Genomic DNA, 14785 nt, shown 5'->3' on the forward strand with positions numbered 1-14785 from the left:
GTGGACCATTTGTGTTGACATTTGCAGTTATTATGTTTGACAGCAGCTTCCTAATTGATGTGTGTTTTAGCTTGAATATCTGTTGACCTGTTTAAGCAAGGCAGAGTGAGGGTGGGAGGGAGAAAGGAGGGGGTTGTGCCCTTATATAATGGACTTAATGAAGTTTAGTATTAGCAAACTAGACTTCCACACATATAGGCATCGCTAAACTGGATTAAAACCAGCTGTTTTGCTAAAAATGGTTAAAGACAGTAATCAGGACAAATGGGATTTTTCTCTTGCCTGTGGGCTACAATGAAAAAAAAAAGTGGTGTAGGAAAAACTGGGTGCTAGTGCAGTACTGCTGTATAGTCTGGAGGACAGAAGGAAAAGTAGGGACATGATCGAAACATTTAAATATGTTAAAGGGTTAAATAAGGTCCAGGACGGAAGTGTTTTTAATAGGAAAGTGAACACAAGAACAAGGGGACACAATCTGAAGTTAGTTGGGGGAAAGATCAAAAGCAACATGAGAAAATATTGTTTTACTGAAAGAGTAGTAGATCCTTGGAACAAACTTCCAGCAGACATGGTAGATAAATCCACAGTAACTGAATTTAAACATGCCTGGGATAAACATATATCCATCCTAAGATAAAATACAGAAAATAGTATAAGGGCAGACTAGATGGACCATGAGGTCTTTTTCTGCCGTCAGACTTCTATGTTTCTATGTTTCTATGTACTGTATTAAAAATATGTTCCTTTTCTGAAAATCTGTCACTTTGTTTTTAAAGCTAAGGGGAGATAAATAGAAGAATTGAAAGTGGGCTTTGAGGGTGTCAAAAATCCTTCCTTTATTGGACAGCCTTCATTATCTGGGAATGAAGAGTGATGTGATGGCTAAGCTTAAAAGCAAAAATTTTGGAGCATTCCAGTTCTAGGGACTGGAATTACCTTGGTTTATCCTTTATATCATCAGCTTCTTTTCTGGACAACCGCCCCCCTCACTTCATAATTTGATGGGATGGAAAGAAGGGCTGGCAGCAGCTATTTTGATTCCCACAGCTGTTAATCTCAAAAAAGGTGATTGATGGAAGTCAGCCAGCCTGCAAGTATAATCCTTTAGAGAAGGCCGGGTTAAACAAGGTCCTGGGAATTTCAGCAGGCCCACATGCTTTTCCTGGGCAATGACACTCAAATGCAGATGTTCAGGTTCTCAGCAGAGTTTTTCAAAGGTTTCCATATTTTTCAAGTTACAAGAACTGTCTGTTCTCAGTTTAATCTCCTTTTCCTTCAAGGCAATAATCAAAAGCAAAACCATTTTGATCAGGGTCATGCTTTGAGTTGTTGGACAATGTTTCTGATCTCTGCAAATGCTGACTGATAATTCGGGTTGTTGGATGGTTAGAAATTTTCCACTCGCAGCCTGAGATAATTCTGTATAAGGAAAATTTTATTGTTCATTAGTTGGGAGTAGAAGGTAGATCTGATGAAAGATAATGAGAAAAGGAAACCCTGAGTTCTGCCAGGTTTTCAAAGAAACAAAGGTTTTCTGCCGGGCAGTGATCTTGAAATACCATTTTTAAAAATAGGGATCATAGGTGTGTTCACCCTAGCACAAGGACAGAAGCACCAGCCTGAAGACGACGAGTGAGACATCATCGAAACGTCGCCAGAAATCTCTCAAACTTACACGGGAAGAAACCCGAATATGCCAAGACCTTCATATGTGTGTGTGTGTGTTTATATATATATGTATGTATATACATAAATACAGTGATCCCTCACTTTTCGCGGGGGATGCGTTCCAAGACCACCTGCGAAAGTCAAATTTCCGCAAAGTAGAGATGCGGAAGTAAATACACCATTTTTGCTATGAACAGTCTCACAAGCCTTCCCTTAACACTTTAAACCCCTAATTACCATTTCCCATTCCCTTAACAATCATTTACTCACCATTATTACTGGTACTCACCATTGAATAAGACACTTAGTGATCCTGATATTTATAAACATAATTATTTATTAACAATAATTATTTTTTTTGTTATTTATTTGCAAAAATTATTAGTTTGGCGATGACGTATGACATCATTGTGTGGGGAAAACCATGGTATAGGAAAAAAACCCGCGAAGTATTTTTTTAATTAATATTTTTTGAAAAACCGTGGTATAGGCTATTCGCGAAGTTTGAACCCGCGAAAATCGAGGGAACACTGTATATGTATATATGGATTTCAAGTTGTTTATCCATGATTTGAGAAGAATTTAAGAAATCTACCTATTCTCTCCCACAATCTCCTCTATAAACTGAGTTACTTAACCTCACTTCCCAGTCTTTTGTTCATATTATACCACTCAAGACAGATTAGGTTGGGCTGAGAGAGCGCGACAGTCAGAAACTTCCCATGGCCAAGAGTAGATGACTGTGGCTATCTGCAGTCCTTGGGACCATCCATGCTTACGATTAACTGAAGATGTTCTGCTGATCATTTTTAGAGAACATGTTTTCACAGTGGTGCCTTTATCTCATCCCCAGCTCCCCAGCAAGGCATTTGTGTTTAGCAATTCCAGTTTATCTCTAGTGTTTTGCTTCTGAACCAAGTTATCTTGTAGGAACATCCTATGGTGACTCCTTACTGATGTGCCATGGCTTGGTTCAACCTAGTCCTTATCAGAACCTTCCCAGATTCTGCAACCACAACCCTGGGCTTCTTTCCTCTGGTTCCCTCTTTCCAGTATATTCCTTGAATATTTTGCCTGGGGCTGAAGGAGAATTCAAATAAATGGCTTCCACAGAAGCATCTGCCTAATAATACCTGACCAGTGTTTCACAAAGCACCATTCAGGCTCAGTTAAGGGCTACCAAAATTTTTACTACCACATTATGGGCGTGGCTTTTGCAGGACGCCCTGCATTTTCTTTCAACATCTGTCAGTGCAAATTGGGTGCTCTGGGGTGGAGGTCCATTTTCGCTACCTCATTGCATTTCCCCCATCCCCAATCCGGGCAGTAGCCCACCCCTGCCTAGGCTTCTTGTACAATATTATAGTTTCTGTTTTAAATATGCATTTTGCAATCCTGAAGTGACAAATATTTAATTAAAAAGAAAAACAGGACGATCACTGTCTATAATTAAGATACAAATGAGAGTTGGGTTTTTCTAGCTTTGGGGTTGTTGGTTCTGTACCAAATACTGCACACATTTTTCCTCACTAAAAGAGGCTGAAAATTTGGGTGTGTTTTATACTCAGAATGGTAGCTTTTTTGAAGATTTTCCCCCCCAGCCCTAATGAGGTACTAATGATTTTCACAGCTTGCAGGATTTTTTCATTGCTACTACATTGTTCCCTCAATTTTCGTGGAGGATGCGTTCCGAGTCGAATTTCCGCAAAGTAGAGATGTAGAAGTAAATACACTATTATTGGCTATGAACAGTATCCCAAGCCTTCCCTAAACACTTTAAACCCCTAAATTACAATTTTCCATTCCCTTAGCAACTATTTAGATTATTATTCACCATGTTTATTTATTAAAGTTTATTTTTAAAAATGTTTTTTAAAGGCAGATGAAAGTTTGGCGATGACATATGACATCATTGGGCGGGAAAAAACGTGGTATAGGGGGGGGGGAACGTGAAGTATTTCTTAATTAATATTTTTGAAAAACCGTGGTATAGACGTTTCGCGAAGTTCAAACCCGCGAAAATCGAGGGAACACTGTACCTCCAAGAAAGATTTTTTAAGCACTAACCAGGGGATAAAATAATGTGCTGAAGTTAACCAGACTAAGGATACTAGCAGTGAAGGGCTACCAAAATTTTTACTACCACACTGTGGGTGTGGCTTATGCAGGACGCCCTGCTTTTTCTTTCAACATCTTTCACTGTAAATTGAGTGCTCTGGGGTGGAGCTCCATTTTTGCTACCCCACTGCTTCCCGCCCCCACCCACCCCCGGTCCGGGCAGTAGACCACCCCTGGATACTAGCCATATAAATACCTGGTAGGCAGATTATTTTCCCCCTATTTTCCTTCCCCAAAACTAAGGTGCATCTTATACTCCGAAAAATAAGGTAAGTACCTTACAGGTGTTCCACTGTTCCTGCCAACAAGGTTTCTTACACAGCCATGGTTTCTACTATCCTCATTTTTTTGAGGAATGAAGACCTTTTACATCTCCAAAATCATCTTGTGTATTGGATGGGATGCTTGCAGGGACCATTAGCAGTTGCCAAATGCTACCGGCACTGCCATTTTGGAATAATTGGCAGCTGAATGTAATGGAGAAGAAGGCTGCAATTTTGCTCTTTCCTAAGCAACAGGAAGAACAGTAAACCTGTATTCAAAAGAAGCTTGGTTGAAATGGTTGAAATAGGATGAATCTCCTTTATGTGCCTGTTGTGGTTAGCTCTGGCCCAGCTCCTGCCCCAAGGAATGTGGAGGTGGATGTGGATGTGGGGGAAACATCCACATGCCGCAGGCCTGTTTTGCTCCCGATGGAATCTGCCGACGAAGCCTCCTCTGACCAAGGAAGTGTGAGTGACAGGGAAGAGGGGAGTTTAGCAGACAGCCCAGGAGGAGATCAATCATCTGTATCATCCCTGGATTCTGAACAAGAATTAATGGCATATCCACACATGCATAGAGTGATGCCTAGGAGACAACAACTGAAGGATTATTACAAGAGAAAATGAGGCCACCTGTGGTTGGGTGGGGCTGCTGTAATTAGTGCTACAGATAAAAGTGCAGCCTGGTGTTTTAGCCTCATGGCAGTTTATCTGATTCATTGTTTCATCAAGATCATGGTTTTTGTGCTGTTCAAGATTGTGTGTGGACTCTCTGGACTTTAGAATTGGACTCAATTTCCCAGTTATTGGGTGAGCAATTGGATTGCATTTAACCTATGCCTTGTGAGTACCAGAAAATCCCTTTGACATTTAAAAAGGGAGCTGATTCTGTTTTTCTGTTTATAAAAACTTTTAGGTTTTCCTTTTATCGTGTGGTATGTGTCTTCCTGGACTAATTACCCTGTAAATACGGGCGGTTGAAACACGCTGGCAGAACAATGTGCCCTGCAAGCTTCCCTCTTCTTAAACTCACATGCTTCTTCTATCCCACTGTCCTGTCCATTGAGATATTTTTAGACACCAGTTTACAGGTCTTCTGGAATATTAGTAAAGCTATGTCCAAAAATAACTTGGGTGACAGGTTGGTGAGATGAACGGGCCCAGAATAAAGCTGGGGGAAGCTCTCTCACAGTTTCATTCTATACTTCTACTTCATCTCATTAACCTTTCAGGCAACCATTTTTAACACAGTTCTCCTTGTCTTTACAGCAGCCCCACCCAACCACAGCAGCCCCACCCAACCACAGGTGGCCTCATTTTCTCTTGTAATAATCCTTCAGTTGTTGTCTCCTATGCATCCCTCTACGCATGCGTGGATGTGTCATTAATTCTTGTTCAGAATCCAGGGATGATACAGATGATTGATCTCCTCCTGGGCTGTCTGCCAAACTCCCCTCTTCCCTGTCACTCATGCTTCCTTGGTCAGAGGAGGCTTTGTCGGCAGATTCCATCAGGAGCAAAACAGATTCCCTCAGGAGCAAAACAGGTCTCTCTACTCAGGAGACACATCTCCATTTGAATAAATCTGTCATTTGGCAAATTCAAAAGGTGGCTATTCTGTCAGGCACCTGCCCGCTTTCCTAACCTTGCCTCTTTCAATTTTAAAGACAGGATTTGGTGCATTGTCCTCCCCAACCCCTCTGCCTTGTGACATTGAGTGAAAAATGAAGGTGAAGATTTTCACAAGCCTTTTTATGGAAGCAGATTAAAATTTGACTACAGGGTACAACAAATTGTGCTAGCATACTTTTTTCTTTTTTTTGAAGCTCAAAAACTAAAGGAATGCACATTTATTTATTTATTTATTTTTAAAGTGCAATTTGTATTTCCACTCCTTGGAAGTAGAGGAAGGCCGATGATTGCATCAGCGTGACAACATCCAGACAAATTCTGTAAGGGAAATATCATGAGACAATATTAGTACACTTACACTAGCCTTGTCAAATGTCAAATCCTTTTAAAGGTCAAATCCTTACTCCATCCACAAGATTTGCTTAATGACCTCAGCAGGTGTCTTCCTCTGATATGAACATAATTGTCAGGAATGTGACAATAGGGGAATTAAAGCAACTAAAGTCCCTTTTTGCAGTTGTTAAAGCTGATCTAAACTAAATTTATTATATTGCCTGATTAGGTGCAGATCAAATTTCCTTTTATTATATCATACAACTATTGCAATGGCACATATACAGAGCCTTCATCTTAAGGCAGAGATCTTCAAAATCTTAAAGTTGTCGAGTTTGGGGACTCCTGTTTTAAGGTTTTAAAATGTGATCTTCTGATTTTCTACTAGAAGAGGCTAATTTTTCAAAATTGCAGACCTTAATTCATATCACCCCTCATTCAGTAATCTGTTCAAAATGTCTCTCTCCCCCCCCCCCCCCATCCCTCTAGTTCAGATAGAAGATCTCTGGCAATGAATATCTTCCTGGTATAAATCAGTACAATTATAATACAAAAGAGTTGGGGAAAATAATATTGCCACTAAAATGTTCCCGGTTTTTTACATTTTAAAGATGGAACACACAAAATTCTTACAAAAGAGAAATACAGTATAAAGCTTAATAGGAAATAATACTATAATATTTACCTTAGTCATTCAAACTTCAAAAATCTGCTCTGGGTGCGGGAAAATTGCAGCTGAGCTCCAATCTCCGTGAAATTGGAACAACGTAATAAATAAATTTCTAAATCTATTATCCAAGCCCATTTAAGCCTGTATCTTGTCACTCTGTGCTTCTAAATCCTATCTCTCTAGAGCTTTAATACTTTAATCTCTCACCCTGATTTCTCTAAGCCTATAATATCTTTCCATCAATATTATATTGCCAGATATCACCTTCAAAATCCACAGTCCCGTCTCCATTAACGTCAGCATCCTTCACCATATCGTTAATCTCCTGAGGGGTCATCGTCTCACTCATCAAACGCTGCATGGTCTGACGCAGCTCAATCAAGGTGATCTTGCCATCCCCATTTGTGTCAAACTGGAAAGAAGACCCAGAATTATTCAGAATACCCGTGCACATTTTCTATACTGGAACCAAAAGGAGGATTAGCTATGAACCTACATAGTAATGGCATTTGAGAGAGCAATGACCATAGCTGTGGTCCAATATTATTATTATTATTATTATTATTATTATTATTATTATTATTATTATTATTATTAATAATAATTGGATTTGTATGCCGCCCCTCTTCATAGACTCGGGGCGGCTCACAACAATAACAAAGACAATGTAAAAACAAATCTAATAATTTAAAAAACACTAAACACCCCATTATTAAAAGCAAACATACACACAAACATACCATGTATAAACTGTATAGGCCCGCGGGAGATGTCTCAGTTCCCCCATGCTTGACGGCAGAGATGGGTCTTAAGAAGTTTACGAAAGGCAAGGAGGGTGAGGGAAGTTCTAATCTCCGGGGGGAGCTGGTTCCAGAGGGTTGGGGCTGCCACAAAGAAGGCTCTTCCCCTTGGTCCCGCCAAACAACATTGTTTAGTCAATGGGACCCGGAGAAGGCCAACTCTGTGGGACCTAACCGGTCGCTGGGATTCATGCGGCAGAAGGCAGTCCCAGAGATATTCTGGTCTGATGCCATGAAGGGCTTTATAGGTCATAACCAACACTTTGAATTGTGACCGGAAACTGATCGGCAACCAATATATCAGGGCCAATTCTCCAAAGCACCTGAAAGCGGGACTAGAAGCAATAGATGGAAGCTAATCAAAGAGAAAAGCAACCTAAAAATTAGGACAAATTTCCTGACAGTTAAGAACAATTAATCAGTGGAACAACTTTCATCTAGAAATTATGAGTGCTCCAACACTGGAATTTTGTAAGGCAGAGGACAACCATTTGTGTGAAATGGTATAGGACAGTGATGGCAAACCTTTTTTTCCTCTAGTGCCAAAAGTGTCTATGTGCACACTATTACATGCGTACTAGTGCCCGTACTCATAATTCAATGCCCCTCTGTACATGCGAGTCTTCGGAGAGGGGCGGCATACAAATCTAAATAATAAATAATAAATAAATGCGTGCCTGACCTGCCCCACCACCCCTTTGCATGTGCAGGCAACCTCCCCCATTCCCCTGTTTCCTGACTTCCAGTGGGCCTAGTAGGCCCATTTTTTGCCCTCCCCAGGCTCCAGAGGCTTTCTTGGAGCCTGGGGAGGGCAAAAACGGCCTCCCCTGCTCCCCCCAGAGGCCCTCTGGAGGCCAAAGATGCCCTCCCAGAGCCTCCACATGAGTGGAAAATCAGCTGGCTGGCACGCACATGCACGCTGGAGCTGAGTTAGGGCAACGGTTCGTGTGCCAGCACATATGGCTCCACGTGCGGCACATGTGCCATAGGTACACCACCACTGGTGTAGGGTTTCCTGCCTGAGCAGAGGATTGGACTAGAAGACCTCCAAGATCCCTTCCAACTCTTGTTATTTTATTCTATATCTCAGGTTTCTGGAATATATTAAACATTATTCTTCGGTGAAGGAATTGCTCCCTACCAGATGCCATAAACTGAGATGAACACCTATAATCTTTTATTAACAGTAGGATTGTTTGATGTGATTTAGAAAGAACACAACTTTTTTAAAATACAGTGATACCTTGTCTTATGAACTTAATTAGTTCCAGGACGAGGTTCGTCAGTTGAAAAGTTCGTAAGATGAAACAATGTTTCTAGTGATGGGCAAACCCAACGGTGTTCGGGTTCGGCAAGTTTGGACGAACTTTACACAAAATTCGGCCGAACCTGAACCGAACCCGAACTCCAACCTGAACGGGGAATCCCTCCCACGAAGAGATTCCAGGGGCAGAGCTTTGATGTCACCGGCAGGTTGCTAAGGACACCAAGGTGATCACTTCCTGGATTCCATGGAATCCAGGTGTCCTTAGCAACCTGCTGGTGACGTCAAAGCTCCGAACGCCGAGTACGACCCTGAACTTTGCCCAAAGTTTGAAAAAAGTTCGTGTTCGTGTTCGGCATACCGAACACCGCAAAATTCGGTACGGACCCGAATTGTGCGGGTTCAGTTTGCCCATCACTAAATGTTTCCCATAGGAATCAATGGAAAAGCGATTAATGCATGCAAGCCCAAAATTCACCCCTTTTGCCAGCCGAAGCACCCGTTTTTGCACTGCTGGGATTTCGCTGAGGCTTCCCTCGCTGGGAAACCCCACCTCCGGATTTCCGTTGCCAGCAAAGCACCCGTTTTTGCAATGCTGGGATTCCCCTGCTGGGATTCCCCTGCAGCATCGCAAAAATGCGGAAGTCCAGAGATGGGGTTTTCCATGGAGGGGAGCCTCAGGGAAATCCCAGTAGCGCAAAAACGGGTGCTTTGGCTGGCTTCCATATAAGGGTGAGGTTTCCTGAAATTTTTGTCCCAAGATTTGATTCACAGAATGGGGTAATAGAAGCTGCCTTTGGTACAGATGTGTTGCCTGAAATGGGGCATCGCCCGACCTTCAGTTGAGCTAGGGATTTGTTGACAGCTATGGTGGCACTGGCTAAAGCAAGAAAGTCTGTTGCACAGCTTCTAGTTATCTATCTAAATTTAAAATCTTATCCAGTCGTAACCCACATTTGAAAAGGGATTATTTAGGCATTTTTCTCCCATCAACAAAGGATTCTTTTAATCTCTGTACATTAATTGGCCTGTTAACCAGTTGCCTTGTTAATAAATTTAATTTAATAAACCCATTAGGAGATGTTAGCTCCAATATGTGCACCAGACATAGTGCGCAAATAAATTGAAAGGGAAATTCAAAATATAGTATCTGCTATAGTAATTGCAATTCTGATTGTGCTTTATCCCACAGACACAAAAACACACATACACACACATCCCAAGTAGAGGGACATAAACAAGAAACTAAGGAGAAGTCTGGGCCTTTTCCTCTTTCCCCACAGATTGAAGTGGGCTTGAATTAGTCATCTCTCTGGGAATGGATTTGGCTTCTTTCTGTCAAGGTCATGTTCTTTATTCACTACAAGAAGTCTCTATAGAAAACCAGACAGTGGGCAGAAACTACGGCTAAGTATAGGTTGTCCTTACATTTTGTTTGTACAACCATAAGAAAATGCTGATGTAGATGAAGTTTATCTCAGATCAAGAAATCTGGAAATGAACTTAAAATAAAGAGAGCCCATCTAATCCAGCTTTCCTTTCGGGATCTAACTCCTGTGCCTTTACATCTGTTTTTACCTCCTTGAAGACATCTCTCATCTCTTGAACGCCAATCATGCCCGCTGTTTCTGCCAGTAGTTTTGGGGTCATCAACTCTACAAAGTCCTCAAAAGCCACGTGTCCCCCAACTGTAACAAAAAAAGTTATACTTACTTCTTAAAGTAGTTAAAAAAAAACCAAAAACCTACCCCTACCAAGAGCATCTAGATATCTTGCCTTCTCCTTCAGTTTCTTGGTCAAAAGCTTTTTCAGAATATCAAGGAGAAAATAATAGAAAATGTATCAATTCTGTGGCCACCCCATACTTCCTAAGTGAGTACCAAAGCAGCATGTTCATAATTTAGTTTTGGATTTGACAAACAACTAGGTAAGAGAGCATATGAGATCATTTCTATCAGGAGGAATGAAAATTGCAATAAATGCACTTTAGTTTTGAAATCATGTGACCTACTAGTCCAACTCATATTCAAAGAACTCAGAAGTTTCCCATTATCATTCCTTTAAAAAATTGGAGAATTGGATACTTAGGCAAGAAATAATAAGCTCTTTGACTCGCCGTGGTCTTTATAAAAATCTTTTCTCTTTGCCATTATTTTATTTGTGGGAACAAAACAAATGGACTTTTCTTTCCAATGCAAATAATTGTTTCATAGGAGAAGACCTGTAGTAAAGTCTTACTACGGGAAATAAAGGGAATCTCTTCTTTCACCTACAATCATCCCTTTCAGCAGCTGATCTTCGCTCATTTAAAAAAAGGTCCAAATTAAACAAGATGTATAAACATCACATGTAATTTATTCCTGAAGGGCAATTCCTTAGATCCAGTGAAAGGTTACCAAAATTTTTACTACCACACTGTGGCCATGGCTTATTTACTTTCTTTCAACATCTTTCAATACAAATTGGGTGCTCTGGGGTGGAGCTCCATTTTCGTTACCCCCACTGTGTCCCCCCCCCCCCGGTCTGGGCAGTAGCCCACCCCTGCTTAGATCTGAAATAGACCTTTCAATCTTAACAAATTTACTAGCCAAAAGCCAGTAGTAAATGCCTTTAATGAAAGATCCATCACTCAGTATTGACTACAATGATACGAGTTGGAGTTCAGAGACATCTGGAAAGTCTCAGACTTAGGTTTCCCTTACTCTTTCCAACAACTACTTACGATTCATGTTGATCTGTTGAGACAGCTCTATGAGTTCCATCTCGGTTGGCATGTACCCCATTGTTCTCATGAGGTTACCCAAATCTTTGCAGCTGATAAATCCGTCTTTGTCCTTGTCAAACTCCTGAAAGGCTTCACAAAGTTCTGTTTTTGCACGATGAGGAAGATGATGAAGATGATAAAGAATCAGATAAGGTCATGGCTGGGCTTTTGTAACATGCTTGAGTAATTTAAGCTTAGAGTGTTGCAGGAGCTCAGCCCTTAATATTCTATGTATATCAGATCACCTCTTAAACCATAATATGGTTTGCATGCTTGGGCATATCATTTCTGTTTTGTTAATCTGGATTTATTTAGCTTGGAGCCATTTTGGAGCAAAATGATACAGAAATGTCATTGATTGATTGACTGTTAAACAAGCAAACAACCTAGCTCACGAATCTCATTGTTTTAAACCCTGTTAATAATATGCTATTCCTTCTTGTTGATTTTTTATTTAGAGACCTCCCACTGAAGCTACATTACTAAGAAAATTAAACTAATTCTGACTTTATTTTTATGTTGGAATATGAATAGTAGGCCCAGAAAGGCACCTGCTCCACCATCCCTCGTTATGAATTTATTTCAGCACACAATTAATACTTGTCCTTTTTAACAGTCTCCAGGGGAATTCTGACAGCACACTTTTTCAAGGAAGATTATCTGTTACTGATGTTTCTTCAATCTTTTCTAACCTCCCAAAGGATTTCAGCATATCTTGGAGCACTAGTTTAATATATTAGTCAGAATCAGATATGTGTACAAACAGAAGTTTGACCTACCTTCAATTTCATCTCCACTCAGTTCACGTTGCTGTAACAAACACACAATAAAAGTGGAAAGACATTCACTACAGTAGAAAGACATAAACAAGGAACTCTGAAACCAAGGCTGATGTTTCTAAACCCAGAAGAAAACTGGTCCTTTTTGGGGTGGGAGGAACTAGAGGAATCAAGTCACCATAATTCTATCCTTAACTCTCCACTCAATTGGCCCCAACCATAACTCCTCAACTATAGCATTTTATTGTTCTTGGCCAATGGAAAATATTGCACCGAATGGCAAGAAATCACGGTATCCCAAAATAGCAGGTTAAAACCCAAATAACTATCAGGAAATGGAAACGCTAAAGCCACTGGGCTTTTAGATTTATTGGATCCTCTCTCAATGAGATGAATAAATTCAATGGCAAGCAAGTCTTATAGGTAGTTCAGGTAACTGCCAGCTACTGATTGTGGATCAGGTTGTGACAGGCAACAGATAGAATAGAATAGAATAGAATGGAATAGAATGGAATAGAATAGAATAGAATAGAATAGAATACTTTGATTAGGAAATAAAAGAAGAATATTTGAGAAGACAGCCTAAACCAAGCTGCTTACAACAGAGGTAAAAAAGACTCAGTTTTTTTCTTGTAAACTTTGCGAGTGAATGGAACAAACCCCCAACTAGAAAAACAAAGAGAAGTTGGAAGATAAGCATCACTTGACATGGACCATACTTATTTATATTTCTGTCATCTCCATTGTTTGTAAACCTGTGTGATTTACCACCTGTGCGGATAAAAGCATTAGAAAAAATGTCTTTTTCAACTGCCTTCTTCTCTCTAATATTTGTTTATATGTAAATATGTTTACTTTTCTTCTGTCATGTTTTCATCATATGCTAAATTAAATCTAATTAATTAACAATATCTCATAAAATACAATTATCTCGTTCAACTTTCTCCTATTTACAGTAATGTCTTCCCACTGTTGAATTTACAATACAACACCCATCATCCTGGACAAATTGGTAGGGGCTCGGAGCCCAATAGAAACATAGAAGACTGACGGCAGAAAAAGACCTCGTGATCAATCTAGTCTGCCCTTATACTATTTCCTGTATTTTTATCTTAGGATGGATATATGTTTATCCCAGGCATGTTTAAATTCAGTTACTGTGGATTTACCAACCACGTCTGCTGGAAGTTTGTTCCAAGGATCTACTACTCTTTCAGTAAAATAATATTTTTTCATGTTGCTTTTGATCTTTCCCCCAACTAACCTCAGATTGTGTCCCCTTGTTCTTGTGTTCACTTTCCTATTAAAAACACTTCCCTCCTGAACCTTATTTAACCCTTTAACATATTTAAATGTTTCGACCTTTTCCTTCTGTCCTCCAGACTATACAGATTGAGTTCATGAAGTCTTTCCTGATACGTTTTATGCTTAAGACCTTCCACCATTCTTGTAGCTGGTCTTTGGACCCGTTCAATTTTGTCAATATCTTTTTGTAGGTGAGGTCTCCAGAATTGAACACAGTATTCCAAATGTGGTCTCACCAGCGCTCTATATAGCGGGATCACAATTTCCCTCTTCCTGCTTGTTATACCTCTAGTTATGCAGCCAAGCATCCTACTTGCTTTTCCTACCGCCCAACTCACCCATTTTGAGACTGTCAGAAATCACTACCCCTAAATCATTCTCTTCTGAAGTTTTTTTTTTCCATTTTTTTTCATTTTTCAAAGGTTGGGAAATGTTTTTTTAGATTCCTTTAGAAGAAAACCCAGGCATCTATCTATCTCTCCCACCACAATTTCATACTTCTACTATTTTCTGCCTAGTTTGGACCCATGATCCAATATCCTGAATTAGAAACAGAATACCTTCCTGTGGCAGAGAGTGAAATCTGGGAATATTACAATCCTGCCCTGGACCACTTTTGAGTTAATTGCTCTTTCACTGAAAAAAGACATAAGTCTAGTCTGGTGCCTTTCCCCTAACCTGTAAGGCTACCCCACCAATGCTCATGACCCAATCCCTACTAGATAGCCCATACCCTCTGCTTGTCAGCAATGTTCTTGCGCAAGAAGATGCAGGCCGCTCCCAGTCCATTCTGCATGGTGCAGAGAGATGTGGGTCCCAGTCCAGTTGCCGAGTCCCCAGCCAGTCTGCCTGGTGCCCAATCTTCAGCAGTCGAAAAAACGGCTCTTTGGAAGAGGGTGATTTATAGAGGGAGAAAAGGATCATCTCTCCTTCATTTCCGACCCCTCCTCCATCCAGGCCTTTTTTGTTCTTCTCCTGGCTGTGACATCTGTAGAATAAATCTCTCCTCTTTTGACCAGATTAACATCGGCCACGTGGTGAAAATTGGCAGCCTGGACCAGCTTGGCTTCTCAGGAAGTATGGAAGAGACGGAAGCTTCCAGAACATTAAAACGGTGAAGAAAAGGATGGGTAGTCAGTATGTGTGTGTAGCAATTAAGCCATCAGCCTAAAAAAACTGGATATGTGTT

General features: G+C 40.5%; 1 protein-coding gene across 1 annotated transcript; it reads right to left on the reverse strand.

The window, feature by feature from the left end:
* Positions 1–5973: 5973 nt before the first annotated feature.
* LOC139175980 (calcium-binding protein 5-like) lies at positions 5974–14392 on the reverse strand. Its single transcript, XM_070767414.1, has 6 exons — positions 14330–14392; positions 12292–12322; positions 11471–11614; positions 10327–10436; positions 6949–7096; positions 5974–5999 (listed from the first exon to the last, which is right to left on the reverse strand). The coding sequence occupies exons 1-6, from the start codon at positions 14390–14392 to the stop codon at positions 5974–5976; spliced, it is 522 nt and encodes a 173-aa protein (XP_070623515.1).
* Positions 14393–14785: the final 393 nt, after the last annotated feature.

The sequence above is a fragment of the Erythrolamprus reginae genome, chromosome Z (genome assembly GCF_031021105.1).
Source record: "Erythrolamprus reginae isolate rEryReg1 chromosome Z, rEryReg1.hap1, whole genome shotgun sequence".
Lineage (NCBI taxonomy): Eukaryota > Metazoa > Chordata > Lepidosauria > Squamata > Dipsadidae > Erythrolamprus > Erythrolamprus reginae.